A 21,621-nucleotide genomic window follows, 5' to 3' on the forward strand; every position below is an offset into this window, starting at 1 on the left:
TGCAGATATAAATGATTTATTTATGACCACTAACTGCAGATGTTAGTCCTGTGATGCTCTCTGTGTAGTTTGTCTATCGCTCTACCTCTTTTTAACAGTTGCTTTATATTCTTTCTTGTTCTTAATCTTTTAACAATAAACATGTTTTTAAATAAAACCTTTTGACATACAGTACAGGCCAAAAGTTTGGACACACCTTCTCATTCAATGCGTTTTCTTTATTTGCATGACTATTTACATTGTAGATTGTCACAGAAGGCATCAAAACTATGAATGAACACATTTTGAGTTATGTGCTTAACAAAAAAAGGGTAAATAACTGAAAACACGTTCTTTAAAATAGCCACCCTTTGCTCTAATTACTTTTTGGCACAATATTGGCATTGTCTCGATGAGCTTCAAGAGGAAATCACCTGAAATTGTTTTCACTTCACGGGTGTGCTTGAAGCTCATCTTAAGAATGCCAAGAGTGTGCAAAGAACTAAATCAGAACAAAGGGTGGCTATTTTGAGGAAAAGAGAATACAAACATGTTTTCAGTTATTTCACCTTTTAAGTAAATAACTCCACATGTGTTCATTCATAGTTTTAATGCCTTCAGTGACAATCTACAATGTAAATAGTCATGACAAAAATTAAAACGCTTTCATTGAGGAGAAGGTGTGTCCAAACTTTTGGCCTGTACTATATATATATATATATATATATATATATATATATATATATATATATATATATTTATAATATATATATGTATATATATATATATTTATAATATATATATATGTATATATATATATATGTGTATATATACACACACACACACACATATGTATGCATGTGTGTACAGTATGTATGTATATATATATGTATATATATTTATATGTATATAAATACATATATTTATATGTATGTGTATATTTATGTATATATGTATACATATATGTATATTTATGTATATAAATATATATGTATGGTATGAATTAATTGTATGTACAGTATCTGTTTTGTTATAAAGCGTTGTAATTGTGACACTATATTGTGAATGTCAGTGTAAAAATGTCTGAATTCAAAAGGTGCTACTCATCACAATTGAAACCCAATTAAATTCAAAATAAGAAAAGCTAGGGGGATGTCAAAACTACTAAGGCAAGTCACAAATTAGTCCTCTAACTCCACTGAGACTATTCTACATTCACCACAGGATTTTGGTTTCCCTGCTACTGCATTGGGTCAATTAAATCTCTGCTAATACAGATACGTTTGCAGATTGTTTCCCCCTCATTTGTTGTGTACTTTATCATTATAAATGCGCATTGTGCTGTTCAATTTATTTGTACAACATCATCCACGTACTGTTAATGTTTTAATCGTATTAAATATATCTTCAGATTATCCTCTGTAAAGTTATCCCTTTATCCCTCCTCAACAAACTGTAGCCTTTTTCTGGTATTGTAACACCACTTTAGGGCTTTTTGGAGTTTACTTAAGGGGTGATCACGTCTAGTATTATAGTTCACTCACCCAACCGCCTCAAATTGGCCACTGCCCTATTGAAAAATGTTTAATTGCAAAATTGCACAGAAACATGTATTTGTCAGTGTTTTATATTTACAATGATTTTTCTTTGTTTCCATATCCAGATGAAGGTTACTACCAAAGTGGGATGTTTCAGTTTGAAATAGATGTTCCAGAAGCTTATAACATGGTGGTGAGTGTTAACCTATCATATACACTGCTGAGAATCCTCAAGTGCCGTTTAAAATGACAGTGTATCTTGAAAGTATTCACAGCTCTTTACCTGTTCCACATTTCTTTATGTTACAGCCTTATTCCAAAATGGAATACATTAATTTTTGTCTTAAAATTATACACACAATAACCCATAATGACAGTGTGAAAAAGTTTTGAAAATGTGTTGAAATAACTCAACAACGACCCTGAGCACAGAGCCAAGATATCAAAAGAATGTTTTCAGGCCAACTCTGTACATGTCCTTTAGTATCCCAGTCAGAGCCCAGACTTGAGTCCGATTGAACATCTCTGGAGAGATCTGAAAATGGCTGTGCACTGACACTTCCAATCCAATCTGATGGAGCTTGAGATGTGCTGCAAAGAGGAATATGTGAAACCACCCAAAAATAGGTGTTGACAATTTTGTGGCATTGTATTCAAAAGTGAAGTGAAGTATATTTATATAGCGCTTTTCTCAAGTGACTCAAAGCGCTTTACATAGTGAAACCCAATATCTAAGTTACATTTAAACCAGTGTGGGTGGCACTGGGAGCAGGTGGGTAAAGCGTCTTGCTCAAGGACACAACAGCAGTGACTAGGATGGCACAAGCGGGAATCGAACCTGCAACCCTCAAGTTGCTGACACGGCCACTCTACCAACCGAGCTATGCCGCCCCAGACAAAAAGACTTGAGGTTGTATTTTTTGCCAAAGGTCCATCAACAATTAACAGTGAGCAAAGGTTTTGAATACTTACATACATGGGATTTCTTACTTTTTTGTTTTTAATACATTTGCAAACATTTCTAAAACTACTTTATCACATTGTCATCATGGTATATGTGTGTATAATTTGCAGACAAAAATGAATTTATTCCCTTTTTGAGTAAATCTGTAACGTAATATGAAATGTGGAAAAGGTAAAGTGCTGTGAATACTTTCCGGATGCACTGTATTAAATGTTTGCATTTTGCACTGATAAAGATTTTGCACAGTGTAAGATCGTCAATTTATTAAAAACGCAATTCTACTTTTTTATCACTATAAATGTGTCATTTGTTTTTTGAAAAATATCATATAGATTTCATGCCTCATTCAGGCGTTTGGGTTCATTTAGTATTCCATTATGGTTATTTAATCAACACATTTTTCCAATCTCTAAAGTTTGTTGTTTTGTCTTTTCTTCTCCAGCCTCCAAAAGTGAGATGTCTGACTAGAATATGGCATCCAAATATCACTGAGAGTGGAGAGATCTGCCTGAGGTAGGACATTCAGCATCATACAGTGGGGGAAATAATAATTTGAAACCCTGCTGATTTTGTAAGTTTATCATAAATAGTCGTAAAAAATCAGCAGGCATACCCCCGACATCAACAGTCCTTAATGATTATGGCAGGTTTACTTTAATAGAGACACATAATCAGCAAACCATCCTGAAAAAAAAAATATTTAAAGGTCATATATTATTTGTATTTAAGTGGAAAAAAATTATTCCATTAGCAATAATAAGGGATTTGAGTCATGTAGAGCCTTTCAAGATAGGCTTGTTTACATTTGAATTTACACTGAGGCCAAATCAGTACTTTTGAAATGGTGCTGGTTCTTTAAAGTCCTTAAAATGTGCCTGAAATGATTCTTTTAAAAAAAACACTTCATTTTTATTTTTATGGAATTTTGTGACATGCAAGTTAAACATAATATCAATTTAATTAGTTCATTAATTTGACGAAAATGATGAATATAGGGGATCTATAATGATTACAGTATACATGTAACACACTTTCGTGTGATGTATATCAGGTCCTCTTAACCATGTTGACCTCGAGCCTGAGGCCCATTCAAATGTTAACGCTATTAGTCATCTTACTTGCAGTATAACACGTTAACAACCTTGTCAAATTATATGAAACCATGTGTTAATCATAAAGGTTAATATTCATTTACCACATACACATTAGGCCTAGGTACGGCTGTGTATGTATATATGTATATATGTGTATATATATATATATACATATATATATATACATATACTATATATATATATATATATATATATATATATATATATATATATATGTATGTATGTATATGTATATAGGGACGGCGTGGCGCAGTGGGAGAGTGGACGTGCGCAACCCGAGGGTCACTGGTTCAAATCCCACCTAGAACCAACCTCGTCACGTCCGTTGTGTCCTGAGCAAGACACTTCACCCTTGCTCCGATGGGTGCTGGTTGGCGCCTTGCATGGCAGCTCCCTCCATCAGTGTGTGAATGTGTGTGTGAATGGGTAAATGTGGAAGTAATGTCAAAGCGCTTTGAGTACCTTGAAGGTAGAAAAGCGCCATACAAGTACAACCCATTTATTATTTATTTATCATTTTCAAAATGGAGGAGGCTGATTTCAATACCGGTAATTTGAAATCGCATAAAGGGAAGAAGATTAAGAGCTATTCAGTATGATTTAAGGTCCAAGCTTACATCACACTCAAATTTTTACTGCATGCCTTTGGTAAGTGCCGGAGTGAGAAGAGGTTTTAAAATAATTAGCGCATGCTTACTTTTACCGCATGCCTTTGGTGAGTGCCGGAGTGAGAAGAGGTTTTAAAATAATTAACGCATGCTTACTTTTACCGCATGCCTTTGGTAAGCGCAGGAGTAAGAAGAGGTTTTAAATTAATTAGCGCCCCGGCGGCAATTCAAGTAAATACGGTGTATTTATATATATATATATATATATATATATATATATAAACTGTAAATAATATTAAAGTGAAATTAAAAATACAGCCTCACCACTTCAGTCATAATTTTGCACCTAAGAAACTTATCTATGACTTTTGCCTCAGACTTCTTGTGTTTGATATTGTCATCACTGCCACAAGCGGTGTTAAGGTGTATTACAACTATGTACTGCGGCCCATAGGACCATAGCTGAGAAACCGATATTTTTTTGGCGGCTTTCTTGGGGACGTTTGGGGCCCTAGGGTTATAAAACATTGGTGTATATTGTAGGTATTAGATATGTTTTGGTGCAAAGTTTGTTCCCAATACACCTTAATAACCCATTTTCTGAGTATGTCTGCAAGTGGAGACCTTGTGTGGCGCACAATGGCGCATCAAAAAAGCTGCATTTACCCTCATTTATACACTGTAATTCCATGTCACGTGTCGGTGTTCTTTGAAGTTATTGTGCACATGCTACAACAAGGTAAAAATAATACATTATCTTACAATTCCTACCTTCTTGTGTTTCTTCAAACCAAGTAGTCTTAATGTCTTAATGGCGCTGTCTTTTTTTTTTGTCAGAGTTTAGCGGCTAATCACACTTTCTACTGGTATATGTTAACAAATCAGTCTTGTGTAAAATGTTTTGAACAAATAAACATGTATTTATTTGAGACAAGAAGGAATAACACGGGAGACTGCAGGCTGGATGTCAGCAGATCAGTTGTTCTCTAGAGATGTGATTATTTGGCCACCTCACGATTTGATTACGATTCAAGAGCTATGATTCGATTAAAAATCGATTGTTGATGCATCTTTAATATATGTATATTGATGCAGCTTTTCCATGGAGTAAGGATGTTTCTGAGGAAAGTGGGCGATCAGTCCAGAATTACAGTAGGAGCTGGTTATTTCTAATGCAGGGGCTCGTTCTTTCGGTGCCCTTTTTTGTTGTACGTTTTGTGTATTTGTTTATCGGGTGTGTTTTACACAGGGTGTGTGATGCATTCAGTGCAGTAGTGCTGGAGTGGTAGTGCTTGTAGTTAATGCATGCCACTTCATTTTGCTTCTCCCTGCTTTAATATACCGCCGCTGGCTAGCCTCCTTTACAGAGGGGTGAAAAAAGGAGCCCATTGCATAAGTTTCTTAAGCGGGTACAGTGTACATAGTGAATACCTCTATGCATTAGATCCTGACTTATTTGTTACCAAGGAGGCTGACCGTGCATTGGTCCCCCCACATTAAAAAATTCCCCTCCTGTTTTAAATGGTTATGTCGAACACCTTGAAAAAAAGTCCTGGTGGTGATCAGGGGGGTGAAGTCAGGCAGCTACTAACCACACACTGGCAGACAGGCGGTAGGTGTTTGAATCAGTCACTATTCTCTTGAATTAGATAGGAAAAGCTTCTTGACAGCTTCACCCAGGAGATAGCAGTCCTATTTAGAATCCAAAAATCTCACCCAAGTAGGGGGAGAGGCTAGAAAAGGTGTTCCAAAAAGAGATTTCCATGAAGACTCCTGTCTGGGATACCGCAGCCAGAAGGATCACAGTTCAACGGTCAGAAACAGAAAACAATGTACTTTGGAACATGGAATGTGTGGATTTTAATGGACAAATAAACACAGCGCTCAATGGCGGATTCCCATCATTGCAAGGGAGCTGTGAAGGTTTCAGATTGATGCTGCTCCACTCTGAAACCAGACTGGCAAGCGAATGGCAGTTTGAAGGACGAAAAAGCTGGTACACGGTTCTTTCTGAAATGGAAAATTTAATGAGGAACCCAGGAGCCCCCAATATAAAAACATTCTCATTAACCACTTCTCCAAACTTCCAGTGTAGACTGATGACAATTTACCTGATGTTTTCAGATGGCCGAAGGCTACTGTTGTTAGAGCCTATGCCTAAATTATTGACTCATTGGACAAGGTAAAATAAGCTGCCAGGAATAACATCCTAACACAGGAAGCTAAGAAGGACAAGCTTATCCTGCTTGGAGACCTCAATGCAGATCTGTATGGAGAAAAACATTTTGAGGAGCTGCTGAATAGGGACACCATGCCCGAGATTGAGGCCCTTGACCATGTGGACCAACAGCCCATGAAGGAGGACAAGGTCGCACCACCCAGTTTACAAAATGTATACAACACCATTAGTAATATGAAGACTAACAAGGCAGTTGGGCAACATTAGTCTTTGGCGCTTCATATTTTCATTTTTTCTTCGCTTAACACACAAGATGTGGAATACATCTTTGTGACTTATATGTTTTTGTTGCAATTACCTGGTGCAAAAGTTTGTTCCAAATTTAAAATTATGCATTACTTTTTTTTTTATTGTGGTTTAAAATGTTCTATGTTATTTTGTTTTATTATAATGTCACTGGCAAGGTTTGCATTTCAATTTTGTACAATAACATAGCTCCATTCTATTATGCTCTTGTCATAATTATCTCAAGGGAGCTTGGACGCCATACCACAAAACTATTGATTACACATTTTGTTAGCATGGATTAGGTTCCTGCAGTGCCCGCAATGTTCTGCTGATTAAAAAGACACATTGTCAAATGAAACCACAATTCACTTCTGTGGCATCAACTTCACTTGCTCTGCTTCGAGAATGAAAAGCGGTGAATATGACTACACCATCCCCGCTGCCACACTGACTTTGAAGTAATATTATTTTGATTTGGGTCTGTTGAGGAGCAATTCCATAAATGTATTGCTGGTCCATCCATCCTTTGGATGTGACCCCATGCCAACCAACTGATAGATTAACTGAAACTGCAGAGAACTGTGAGAATGTTGTCATGGCAAAATGTATTTGATCAATTTCTGAGAGCAGACCATCTCTCTTTGCCCTAATGTCCCTACTGGACACCACACCACTGCATGGTGCGTGATGAGACCTGAAATTTCAAATAAAGAGAGAGGTAACGACTGAATATCCAGCTAAAACTTAGCTTAATGTGAACCGTTTACTCCTAACTGTGAACGATGATTAATTAAAATATCCCAGCCTGTGAAAGGTGGAATTTAACAGTTTAGCCTAATCAAGTAAGTTACACCATTAAGAGTGTCCTCGCTCCTTTAAGTAGCATGTTTTTGAGGAATGGTTTCCTTTCAGTGCTCAGCGGTGGACCTGGTATGTGTCCTGGAGGATTTGGTGGAAAGAGGGAAGGCTTTTTCCACAATCAGGGCATCTCTGTTTGCCATGTGAGCATTGGCGATAAACCGGTTGGGCATTCCACTTTGGTATGCAATTTTATGAAGAGGGAATGTAAAAAACTCATGGTTTCTTGGTCCTTGGTCCCCCATGGAATCGGTTTGTAGTGATGGAGGCCCTTTCACATCACCCGAGGGTCCCTGGTTCAATCCCCACCTAGTACCACCCTCGTCACGTCCGTTGTGTCCTGAGCAAGACACTTCACCCTTGCTCCTGATGGGTGCTGGTTAGCGCCTTGCATGGCAGCTCCCTCCATCCGTGTGTGAATGTGTGTGTGAATGGGTAAATGTGGAAGTAGTGTCAAAGCGCTTTGAGTACCTTGTAGGTAGAAAAGCGCTATACAAGTACAACCCATTTATCCATTTTAGTCAATTGATGCTGTGGAAATCAAATGTGTTTCTTTGAAGACAGTGTTGCTGTTCGCTTTGACTACAACAAAGTGTGCAGGCTTTCACAATTAGCCCAGCTTGTTTACAATTTGGTTTGGGGCTGACAAGGGTTTGTATGCGGCCTAACCCTGCTTTTGTGCCCAAGGTTGTGGAGTCATCTTATAGGTGTTCCACTGTGGAGTTGAGGGGTTTTTCATCCTCTTCCATTTTCAACAATGGAGGAGCAGAAGCCTAACTTGCTGTGAGGGTATTGCATGAGTATGTTACAAGAAAAGCAGAGTTCAGAAGAGTGGATCATCCTTATAGGTCATGGACCACACTTTATAGAGGAAAGCCAGACTGAGGCTGTCTCACTGGATTGTGGAGGCCAAATTTCACTGGCCTATTCTTTTAGGGTTGCAGCCCTTTCCAGGTTTGAGAGCGCATTCCACAAGAGGTGTGGCTGCATTGTGGGCTGTGTTTGGAGGGTTTCTATACAGGACATCTTTGTGGCTACAAGTTGGGATACACCTCACACGTTTGGGAAGTTTTATCGTCAAGATGTGTCTGGATCGTCCATTGCGCACGGAATGCTGGATACAGAGGTTTTATCACATATGTGAGCTTCACAGCATTAGACTGTGAGAGCTTAGCATTTTGGCTGCAATCTATTAGATGGCCATATTTCTGATAGTGAAACACTGAATGATATTAGATAAATAGTTTTGGGTTACTCAACATTACTTTGATTCTTTGATAGCAGCGTGAGGTGTTTAACTTTTAATGTCCTCCTTGCATGCACGGTTAGAAACCGTCTTAAACGATTTATAGGTATGGGTCTGCTGTGTTCTAAGGAGTTGCGTACTATGGGCACTGCACCACCTGTCTGTCATCGTTACAGATGTGTCATTGGCACCCCCGCTCACCCTGTTATCAAAGAACCAAGGTTACGTTGATTACCCCAAAGTTTCTCCACCAAGTATTAAGTCATGTTCTACTTAATGATTAAATTCTTACTTTCCTGTTTGTTTTTCTTGATTTTTTTTTGTCATCCTGCTCCACTGTCTTGTAAAAAAGGTACCATAAACAATGGGACTGTTCATGTGTTTTTCTAAGGGGGTACAATTACAAAATCAACAAGAGGATCAAATCATTATTTCCACGACATTTGGAATTGACTTGATTTTAGTATTTCATACATTCAAGTAAAAACATGCCAAGAGCTGATAAAGCAGAAGTATGGTAAATGTGATAGCGTCCCTAAAATGTTTTTGTCTAAAATGTTTTTTCAGATTCAAAAGCAAAATATTACATAATTGATTAAAAGTGGTTTTGGTGTCAATACCAGAATCGGCATAAAATATTATGCACAAATGAGGGGTGCTGTTTCTTTTTCTGCAGCCTATTGCGTGAACATTCTATCGATGGAACAGGATGGGCTCCCACCAGAACGTTAAAGGTAAATAAATTATGTAGAAGTCAGAAACTGTTACTGTGATGCATCACTAACGGATCAAAGGCTGTGTCTCAATTCAAGCCTTTCCATTCTTACACTTCAATATATATAGTAAGTACACTGCATATTTAGCTTATGAGGTTGTGGAATTTGATAGTTCAGTGCTGTCCCAATCGGACTTCTGTCGTTGCGCACTTATGTGAAATTTGAATATGGTCCACTTCCACTTTTTCATCTCTCCTTTCCCACAAGGTATTAAAATCACCAAACAAAATACACCACTATATACAAAAAAAGAACACATTTAATTTAAAGAGTTATATGCATTATTACATGCATGACTTAAACATGATGATTGTTTGCATCATAATCTTCCATCTCATGCAAATTTAATTGATACTTTTTCAATATTTACAATTGTATATATATCCTGTTCTTTAATCTTTTTCCCATTTTGTGTTCTACCATTTGACAACATGTAAGATGATCAAAGCGAGCATTTTTTAGATACTATTTTCATCTGAGATGAACTTACTTTAATTTGGTTTGGATGTATTGTATTTTGTCTGTGACATGGTGTATATCCAGCATATACACATAAATCTACAGTAAATATCAAATACTTTAATTTGTGATAATTTTCTGTTTTTGTTTTTAGGATGTGGTCTGGGGATTGAACTCGTTGTTCACCGTAAGTTTTTTTGTTTATGCATTCGGATGTTTTTTCCATTGTCCTCAAAATGTAATGTATCTTTACACTTGGAAGTGATTGGGAAGCAATTTAGCACCCAACTTATCCTATTTTCCCATGTGTCTTGAAACTGGTCAAAAATGGTCATTGTGAGCTTAAATGAGCTAAGTTAATGATACATGTAGCTAATTATTGGCAACATTACTCTCATTCACGGTACAGGTACATTCCCAAACATTGTTATATGTTTACATACAGTATACTGTAAATGAGTGAGAACATTTGATAGACATCAGTTACCAAAACACAAACCATTGCACACTAACGAGGACTCTAGGAATCACTCAATGATCACCTGATCAAAATGTGTGCTATAGTATATGTTCAGTAAAATGCGTCCCGAATAAGTAACTTAAAGGTTTGTTAATTATTAAGTTTAGTTGCTTGATGAGTTTTCCCCATCAGCATGTTGAGCCGCAAAATTCAAGTTGTCCCTGTATTTAGGTCACACCAGTGATATTCGTCAAGGCGTATTTGAGGCAAAAGAGTCACTGCCTATCACTCTACAGCTGTAATGGGCCTATCAATTTTGACATGGGGGAAATAATCTTCGTCATTATGGTGGGGACCTTGAGATGTTGGCGACACACAGTATAAACAACCAAAAGGAAATTACATTTTGGGCTGGTGGAAATGTTTCACCAGCCTTGTGTCACCTTGTGCTAAATCTTCCTTCTGCACTTCTTTAGTTTGAATTTAAATTCATTACACTTGCCTCAAAATAATTTAAAATGATCACATAGCCTCTTAAAATGTAAAACTGTATTTTTTTCGAACTATCTTCATATGTCGTGTGGTCAACAAAGCACTTATCAGTGATGCTTAAACATAACAAAAACAAAGGTCTTTATCACTCCCCAAAATAAAACATGCTGTTTGTTGAGTTGTTTGATGTTTTGTTTTTCATTGTGCAAGTGTATTATGTTAACATATACAGTAGTTAAAAAAAATCCTAGGAACTTTTAATGGTGAAACCGAGGGATGGGCGATATGGCTGAAAACTGTATCATGTTATACATACCGGTAGATATCGATACATATTGATATTTTTCATTTGAAATTAAGGACCAAAAAATAATAGTTTAATAATATTTTATTAGGGCTGTCAAAAAATTTGATTATTTAATTGTGATCAATCGCATTGTTCATAGTTAACTCAAAATTCCTCACAATCATTGCAAAAAAATAAGTGTACTCCACACGGATATTTTAAAAGTTTTTATTTGATACCATGAATTGACAATTAAAGTGCTTTAATGAGATGTTTGTAAACATTATGCTTTTTGACACAAAAATTATATAAACACGTTTTTAAAGACAATAAAAAAATTACCTGCAGTGCGTATTTTTTAATTTGTATCCCTGCTTTAGGGGCACTTGCATTTAGAGGAGAGGAGCTATGCTTCCATGATTAGATAGCAGTTTCACGCATTCATAACACAAAATGTGGGTTGTTACGATTATGCCTTGATTGTCAAATATGTTAGGTGATGTTTTTTTCTACCTGAATAAATCTTTCTGATATTCTGAATATTCTGAATACCATGAATTGATTAACGTGGACCCCGACTTAAACAAGTTGAAAAACTTATTCGGGTGTTACCATTTAGTGGTCAATTGTACGGAATATGTACTGTACTGTGCAATCTACTAATAAAAGTATCAATCAAAAAAACTGTACTTTACATGTCATACAAGTTAATGGTATTCATATCTCGCCATGACAATTTTTTTAACATTCTCTACCTTCTTATTGATAAAACGCAACATTCAGCCTGTTAACATTCTGTAACTGCGAACTGTCAATCTGAACAGGTTGTAAAAGAATACATCATAGCAATGTTAATATTGTGTAGTGAACTGTAATTACCCAATGTGGGCTGCAGAGGGCAGTGACAGGCATACCTGCAGTGTTAAATCTAGTCTCAGTGGTGGCAAAGAAGAAAAAATTGTTCAAAGACAATCTTCCTCCTTAATATTGCCGCTGCAATTACAATACACTTAATTTAAATCTGCCAGAACACTTTTATTTAGGTAGATATATTACAGAATAACACAGAATAGCCTTATTGTAATGTGTATTGATTTTTCGTTTTTTTATTGGTTAGACTGGATGTGAAGTGTAGCGCTAACGCTATTACTGCGAAGCCGCCAACCAGACGTTTGTGATTGGAATAAGAAAAGACTTGATGAAAATCTTTGATAAAAGTGATTTTAGACTTTCACTCTACCGACTTTGTTTCTGCTGAGCTTGTATTGTATCTTACTAAAGCAGTTCGAGTAACAATCTATATTTTATGTTATAAATGCACTTAACTGCCATTTAAACACCGGCGTGAAGCTCCTCCTCTCTCCAATAATGTCAATGGCTTTGGACCTGAAATTTCTATAAGGTCCCCTCTTCTTTGTGCAATTCTGCTAGCTATTTTCAAACGTGTGGCTTAACAGTAACTGGACACCATTACACGTTTCCCCAAGCTACGGAATGGGCCGAGGATCAAAAACATTAACCACACATTAAAAATATTATCGCCGTTCAAGGAAATTGTAGTTAACATGTTATCGTGTTACCAATGACAGCCCTGATTAATATATACTGTGTATATATATTTTTTTAATTTATATATATATATATATATATATATATATATATATATATATATATATATATATATGTATATGTATGTATATATATATATGTATGTATATATATGTATGTATGTATGTGTGTGTGTATATATATATATATGCGTGTGTATATATATATATATATATGTATGTATGTATGTGTGTGTGTGTGTGTGTGTGTGTGTGTGTGTGTGTGTGTGTGTATATATATATATGCGTGTATATGTATATGTGTATATACATATATGCGTGTGTATATAAATATATATATGTGTGTGTGTGTGTGTGTGTATATATATATATATGTGTGTGTGTGTGTATATATATATATATGTGTGTGTGTGTGTGTATATATATATATATATATATATACATATATATACACATATATATATATGCGTGTATATATATGTGTATATACATATATGCGTGTATATATATATGTGTATCTACATATATGCATGTATGTGTATATATATATATATATATATATATACACATACATGCATATATGTAGATACACATATATATATACACGCATATATGTATATACACATATATATACACGCATATATATATATGTATATATATATATATATACATATATATATATATACATATATATATATATATACATATATATATATATATATAATATTGATATATTACTTTTCTCTGATTATAAGCCCCTCAACTATCAAGGCAGAAAGGAAAGGAAATGTCAACACAACTTTGGAAAACGATGAATGTAAACAAAATTCTAAAATCACATTGAACATGTAAATATAACCTCTTAAGATTAAGGTTCAAAAATAAGGAATGTGTGAAAAAAAAAAAAGATTAATCGTGGCGCAGTGGGAGAGTGGCCGTGTGCAACCCGAGGGTCCCTGGTTCAATTCCCACCTAGTACCAACTTTGTCACGTCCGTTGTGTCCTGAGCAAGACACTTCACCCTTGCTCCTGATGGGTGCTGGTTGGCGCCTTACATGGCAGCTCCCTCCATCAGTGTGTGAATGTGTGTGTGAATGGGTAAATGTGGAAGTAATGTCAAAGCGCTTTGAGTACCTAGAAGGTAGAAAAGCGCTATACAAGTACAACCCATTTATCATTTAAAGTGTAACAAAATAGTGTTAAATATGAAAATGTAAACATAGAGAAACCTGAGAGGAACTATTTTTTGCTGATTCAGTGCCTGGAAGTTACGGCTGTGCTCACGGCTGAGTGCTCAGGTGGTTTCAAAAACTGCCATACTCGAGGTTACTTTTCCTGTTTTATTGACTATTTATTTGTTCTCTGCAGCACTCATTTTTAGTTTCCCTTCTCACTCCATACGAAGAATCAACCGTGAAACGATAAGATGGCCCAACCAAACTTAGGCCCCTTCTACACTAAGCCTTATCCTTGTCCACACACACACACAATACCACCGTTTAAGACCCCCTACTCCCTCCGTCTGCTGGCGAAAAAAAATGTGCACGTCATTGTTGTCTCTGACCTGGAATTGTATTCTTACCCTGTGTTTCAATGTCACCTATTGCCACGTTTTTTTTTTAACCATAAACTTTTCCTGCCTCAATATTAGCTGCTGTTAGACTAACACTATTGTAGTGAATCACACCTGAGCCATCATATCTTTAATGGACGTGTGAAAGTAAACAATGTGATAAAGAACATTTTACAACAATCGAATAAGGGATCTGGATATCTGGTCAGGACACTGTGCTTGTTGGCTGAAATTGGCGGTCGTACTTGACTGCCGCGACCACTATGGCTTCACGATAGTTATGGACTACATAACCATCCATCCATCCATCCATTTCCTACCGCTTGTCCTTTTTGGGGTCGCGGGGGGTCGCTGGAGCCAATTGGGTAATCGCTTGACATACATAACTGTTGGTCTGCTTTGCATGTCCAAATGCATTCGCTGTTTTTCGTAGTACTCCTTCGTCCACAGGAGCCCACATTCTCGCTGTCTCCCCTTTGACAAATGGACACAGTTTTTCGCTAAGTAGAATCACAGCTCACCTGGACATTCGAAAGTTCTCTTGCCGTTCCTGTGGCACAACACACTCATTGACAAACATATCCCACCAGGCTGCTGTTCTTCCAGGCCTTATCCAAAACCGTCGCTTGACTGCTGTATTGCCGTCTGAGATATGTGTTGTATCCAAAATAGCTGCAACCGTGCGATACGATTCAGCTTTTTATGAAGCTGGCTGTGGCGCGTTCTTTCTGACGTCTCTTCCTGTGTGGGGCGCGGTCTTTCTGGCGTCACTTACTGTCCGAACTCATTTTGTCAACCATCAATGAGTCCATACAAAGCTGAGAGCCGGGGATTCAAGAAATACACGGCGCACTTACCCGTGCAAAAAATTATCCGAGGAGGGGAACCTTAAAGGCCTACTGAAATGAGATTTTCTTATTTAAACGGGGATAGCAGGTCCATTCTATGTGTCATACTTGATCATTTCGCGATATTACCATATTTTGGCTGAAAGGATTTAGTAGAGGACATCGACAATAAAGTTTGCCACTTTTGGTCGCTAATAAAAAAGCCATGCCTTTACCGGAAGTAGCAGACGATGTGCGCGTGATGTCACGGGTTGTAGGGCTCCTCACATCCTCACATTGTTTACAATCATAGCCAACAGTAGCTACAGCTATTCGGACTCAGAAAGTGACAATTTCCCTGTTAATTTGAGCGAGGATGAAAGATTCGTGGATGAGGACGTTTAGAGTGAAGTACTAGAAAAAAAAAAAAAAAGGCGACGGCTCCAGGTGGCGGCAGGCAGCGTTTCAGATGTAATTAGACACATTTACTAGGATAATTCTGGAAGATCCCTTATCTGCTTATTGTTTTAATAGTGTTTTAGTGAGATTGTAAAGTCATACCTGAAAGACGGATGGCTGCGGTGAACGCTAGTGTCTTTCAGAGAAGCGGAGGAGTTAAGATCACAGCTGCCTTTTTGAGCTGCAGGATGAGGTCCCATAATCCTCTGAAGTCTCCGGTAAGAGCCGACTTAATATCACAATTTTCCCATCCAAAAACTTGCCGGTTGATGTAGAGAAACATGTTCGCTTGACTGCTCTGTTAAAGCTTCATAACAAACAAAGAAACACTGGCTGTGTTTCGGTGCAAAAGGCAGCTGCAATCCACCGCTTTCCACCAACAGCATTCTTATTTATAGTCTCCATTATTAATTGAACAAATTGCAAAAGATTCAGCAACACAGATGTCCAAAATTACTGTGTAATTATGCGATGAAAAGAGACTACTTTTAACCGTAAGTGGTGCTCGGCTAATATGTTCGCTACAACCCGAGACGTCACGCGCACGCATCATCATACGCGTTATCATTCCGCGACGTTTTCAACAAGAAACTCCGCGGGAAATTTTAAATTGTAATTTAGTAAACTAAACCGGCCGTATTGGCATGTGTTGCGATGTTAATATTTCATCATTGATATATAAACTATCAGACTGCGTGGTCAGTGGTAGTGGGTTTCAGTAGGCCTTTAAACGATGGTTTAGTGTGGCTGACACAGGGCTTAGGCTAAATAATTATTTGTTTAAGGAGTTTTCCGGCTTACTGTAGACAGGGCCTTAATAGTTGACACTGTTACCTGACTGACTCTTACTATGTAACTCTTATCAATAATTACTTCCGGGTTTCTTGGTTACCACAGAGCGAGTGCCTTGATTAATGCAACCAACCTTGCTTTGCAACTTCCAGTTTCTTCCAACATAGGAGATACAAATTTTATCGAACACATTTTTTATTGATATTGATTAAATGTGTAACTTGATATATATTGATACAATTCTAGTAATGAGGCCTATTTTGAAAACCTACCTAGCAATACCTGTTGTTGGTTTTTATTGCCTGTATGTCTTGTTTTAAAAACATACTTTTTCTTTATGTGCTCTACCTTGTATCCTGCAGGACTTGTTGAATTTTGATGATCCGTTAAACATTGATGCGGCAGAACATCATCTGAGAGACAAGGTGGGTTTGTGCTACTTTTTGTTTTTTCCAAACAACCAAGGAGATTTAATGGAAAGAATAACACATTAGTAGAGCGCATTTGTTATTTTCTAGTTTTGAAATATCCTTCACCAAACTACACTGTTTTTCTGTTCCGTTTTTCACGAAACCAGAAAAAAAGTGTTAGGCCAGAAATATGTGTTCTCTCCGCCAGGGCTGGTAATTATGGTACTCAGGAGAATTCATGGTGGGCCGCATCTCTTTCAATTTACTTTTTGGCCTGTCTGCAAAAAAACTCCACTATTGTTCCATATTTTAGATTGACATCGCATACCCTGCTGGACAGCACAGCCACTGCAGTATAATAGAGCAAGTGAATTGTACCATAACGGGGCTGAAATATCTAGGTTAAAAAAAAAAGGTCAGATCTCAAGATCAAATATGCCTTTCTTACATACAAGTGGCCTCTCGTTATTGATCATTAGCATTTTGCAGAAGATACAGTTATGTGGCTAACAAATAAAAAATGAATAAGAAAAAAAACAAGTATTTTTTTAGGGGTTGAGGTCAATATTTTTTCCTGTTTTACAACACCTTTGCGTAGAGAAATAATTACAATAATATTGGCCATTGTAAGATAAAATATAAATGTTTCCTCTTTAGGGCTTTACAGTGGCAGAGGGGTTAGTGCGTCTGCCTCACAATACGAAGGTCCTGAGTAGTCTTCAGTTCAATCCCGGGCTCGGGATCTTTCTGTGTGGAGTTTGAATCTCCTCCCTGTGAATGCGTGGGTTCCCTCCGGGTACTCCGGCTTCCTCCCACTTCCAAAGACATGCACCTGGGGATAGGTTGATTGGCAACACTAAATTGGCCCTAGTGTGTGAATGTGAGTGTGAATGTTGTCTATCTGTTTTGGCCCTGCGGTGAGGTGGAGACATGTCCAGGGTGTACCCCAACTTGCGCCCGATTGTAGCTGAGATAGGCACCAGCGACCCCAAAGGGAATAAGCAGGAAAAAATGGATGGATGGATGTTTCCTCTTCATGACTTTTGGTCGCCTTTGATCAGCAAATAAGCCAACCAACTGCTTAAAATGAAAACGAGGAGGCCATGATTGTATAAGCCAGGAAGAGAGAATAACAATAGTGAAAGATATGAAGTTATTTCATCTTGTACAATTAGATAACTCACACACAAAGCAAAAGTGATTTTGTAAGATATCCATGTATGTAGAACGATGCTTAACATAGGCCAGGGGTCAGGAACTTTTTTGGCTGAGAGAGCCATGAAAGCCAAATATTTTAAAATGTATTTCCTTGAGAGCCATATAATATTTTTAACACTGAATGCAACTGTCAGGTTCAAACACTGATGGCAGCTATTAAACAGTACAAGAAGCAAGGAATTAAAGAGAGACTGGATTCAATTTAGCTCAATGAGGAGAAACGCGTAAACCTGTACCCTTGTACAGTGTCTTCCCACGCTCTGACAAGAGAATTCTACGCCTCCTCTTTTATTTGGACTTTCCCTATTTACAACAACTTAATGCGTGCATTTCTTATTCTTTTTAATAACATTGTTATTCTGAAGGTAACCAATAATAAATAAAATACTTTTGACCATTAATGCGACTTCTTGTACAGGTGGGATAGAAACGGATGGATGGATTGAAATGCATGAGAATGTTTTATATTTTGAACGTTGTTTTTAACACTGTGAATACCAGCGGAATTATTAATTACTTATCGTGTTAAGCAACTTCAGCAAAGATTTATCTGAGAGCCAGATGCGGTCATCAAAAGAGCCACATCTGGCTCTAGAGCCATAGTTTCCCTACCCCTGACATAGGCTATAGATTTAGTTAAAGTGTGTTGGCCTAAATATAGTTAATTATGCTGCTAACATGTAAACAAATGCAGGTATTTAATACAGAGGTTAATGTAGTTTAGTGTGACTTTGTATACGTCGTCATGGCATTACACTGTATTTGCGCTTTGGGCTTTTGGCTCATCTAATCTTTTTCCTGTATAAATTCACAGATGCCTACCATGGTAATTGATGCGCATTTAGGTTTTTGTTGAAGCCTTCGATCACTCAGGTTGCCTGTGAAAGAAGCTTCTCAGCCTTATGTCCAGAGAAGGTCATAATGATTCCTTCAGAACAGTGTTTCTCAAATAGCTGGTCGGGACCCGCTGAGTGGTCGCTGAGAGGTTTCATATAGTTTGCGAGCAGCAGAGAAGATTTCCGTTGTTTGTATTTACAATCTGTATACGATACACACTCCTCCAGCTATGTGGCAGAAAGGTGGAAATATTTGCGACAGGAATTAGAAAAAATATAGAGTCATACTCGGCAGCAAGGAAACTAAGTGACAAAGATTAAAATACCTGAAAATATAAGAAAATATACATAGGTTTTGAATTTAACGTCACTACAGTATGAGGGAAGACTAGTTTGAAGCCCTGATTTGTGCAATGTGCATTGCAAAAGGGGCTCATTGCAGCCACTAAATACAAATGATGCAAATAAACACTTTAATTTCTTCCGATACACTACATTTGTAATCAATATTGTTGCAAATGTTGCAATAAACAAAAAAAATAAAATAAAATGTGTGTATTTAAAAAATAGGCTTATAAATGTTACTAGTGTGTGTGAATAAAATAGCATCGAGGTCGGTAAGTTCAACCAAACTTATTCCTTACATTCGGTGCACCGTGTTATATAAATCATTTTTTTGCGCCTTATAGTCCAGAAAATATGGTACAGACTTTCCCTTGTTCATATCTTTATTCCTCATCTTCCCTTACCAGAGATACATGTGGCAAATGCAAATGTCTGCTGCAGCGGTGTGACTGCTTCTGCACACTAGGTGTTGCATGCTTCTGCAAGTAGCCTTGTGTGATTGTTGCTTGGGAGGGATTCTGAGCAAAACATAGTGTTATATAAAGATGTATGCTGAGAGCAGACACAGATGGTGTTTTAAAAGGTTTTTGTCCATAAACAACCATCAAATGCTGGGCCTCTAGGGTGTACAGCAATAATTTGTAAGTCAAATCAGCTCCCTAAACTGGATTTGTGGAGTTTGAGAAACTCAATTTTTTTTTTTTTTTAGTTTTGTTAATAAAAACAAATCACTTCTTAGTCAGATAAAGTCGATCCTTCAGTAAGATAGCTGCATGTGTCCACACCGCCGAGGCACAAGACATCCATCGATCCATTTTCTACACTACTTGTACTCATTAGGGTCACAAGTAGAGGTGGAAAGAATGATCAATTCTTCGATGCCTAACTATTAGAAAGTGGTCAATTCATGAATCGATAGATGAATGTCTAAGCATAAATTATTTACTTATGTTCAAAAAAGTAATTTTACATTTTGGCATTAGTGCTATTGTTCTCTAAATGTTAATTCTAGGTTTTGGTTATAACTAACTAGGAAATAACTTTTAACTAACATTCTTTAAAAGGAAAAGTGCACTTTTTGGGGAATTTTGCCCAAAATTCACAATCCTTATGTGAGGCAAGACCACATGTTTTTTATAAGATGCATTTTCAATCATAAATAAATGCGAGCAAAAGTCAGTTTAAAATAGAGCTTACCATCAAGTTTGATGGTGGTAGTATTATGCTCTGGGCCTGTTTTGCTGCCAATGGGACTGGTGCTTTACAGAGAGTAAATGGGACAATGAAAAAGGAGGATTACCTCCAAATTCTACAGGACAACCTAAAATCATCAGCCTGGAGGTTGGGTCTTGGGCGCAGTTGGGTGTTCCAACAGGACAATGACCCCAAACACACATCAAAAGTGGTAAAGGAATGGCTAAATCAGGTTAGAATTAAGGTTTTAGAATAGCCATCCCAAACTCCTGACTTAAACCCTATTGAGAACATGTGGACAATGCTGAAGAAACAAGTCCATGTCAGAAAACCAACAAATTTAGCTGAACTGCACCAATTTTGTCAAGAGGAGTGGTCAAAAATTCAACCAGAAGCTTGTGGAAGGCAACCAAAAGCAACTTATTGCAGTGAAACCTGCCAAGGGACATGTAACCACATATTAACATTGCTGTATGTATACCATTACATTTGGTCACATTTTCAGTAGACCCATAATAAATTCATAAAAGACTCAAACTCCATGAATGTTTTTTTTTGTGACAAAACCAGTATGTGCTCCAATCACTCTATCACAAAAAAATAAGAGTTGTACAAATAATTGGAAACTCAAGCCAGCCATGTCATTATGTTCTTTACAAGTGTATGTAAACTTTTGACCACGACTGTATGTTGTATATTTATTTGTTAAAGCCTAAATATGGAGATGTATTTGTATGTAGCCATTAGCACCATGCTACATATTTTAGGCCAAAGACTAAAGCATATGGATTGCAGTTTATTTCGTTAAAGAAAATTATATTATGGATTTAGTAAATTATCCCATCCGTCTTTTTTCATTGTATTTCGCCTAGGGTTTAAAACACTAAATGCATTGTAAATGTTTGAATGTATACACAGCCACTACTGATATCTATTAATACCATGAATTGATTAAGGTGCACCCTGACTTAAACAAGTTGAAAAACTTATTCGGGTGTTACCATTTAGTGGTCAATTGTACGGAATATGTACTGAACTTTGCAATCTACTAATTAAAGTATCAATCAATCAAACCACTAATCAAATATCTCATATGATACATATATAAAGCTTGTTTTCCTTAATTACAGCAACAGTTCCCACAGTAGAGC

The 21,621-nt window shown here is 37.1% G+C and overlaps 1 protein-coding gene across 1 annotated transcript in view; it reads left to right on the top strand.

Annotated features, from left to right (window-relative positions):
* The window catches only part of ube2f (ubiquitin-conjugating enzyme E2F (putative)), a 51,408-nt gene that overhangs the window by 15,356 nt on the left and 14,431 nt on the right, over positions 1-21,621 (top strand). Inside the window, exons 5-9 of the mRNA XM_061918462.1 lie at positions 1,643-1,710; positions 2,924-2,994; positions 9,452-9,509; positions 10,165-10,197; positions 16,830-16,892. Coding sequence (XP_061774446.1) covers positions 1,643-1,710; positions 2,924-2,994; positions 9,452-9,509; positions 10,165-10,197; positions 16,830-16,892 — 293 coding nt within the window. The remainder of the gene's footprint in view (positions 1-1,642; positions 1,711-2,923; positions 2,995-9,451; positions 9,510-10,164; positions 10,198-16,829; positions 16,893-21,621) is intronic.

Source organism: Nerophis ophidion, linkage group LG13 (genome assembly GCF_033978795.1).
Source record: "Nerophis ophidion isolate RoL-2023_Sa linkage group LG13, RoL_Noph_v1.0, whole genome shotgun sequence".
Classification (NCBI taxonomy): domain Eukaryota; kingdom Metazoa; phylum Chordata; class Actinopteri; order Syngnathiformes; family Syngnathidae; genus Nerophis; species Nerophis ophidion.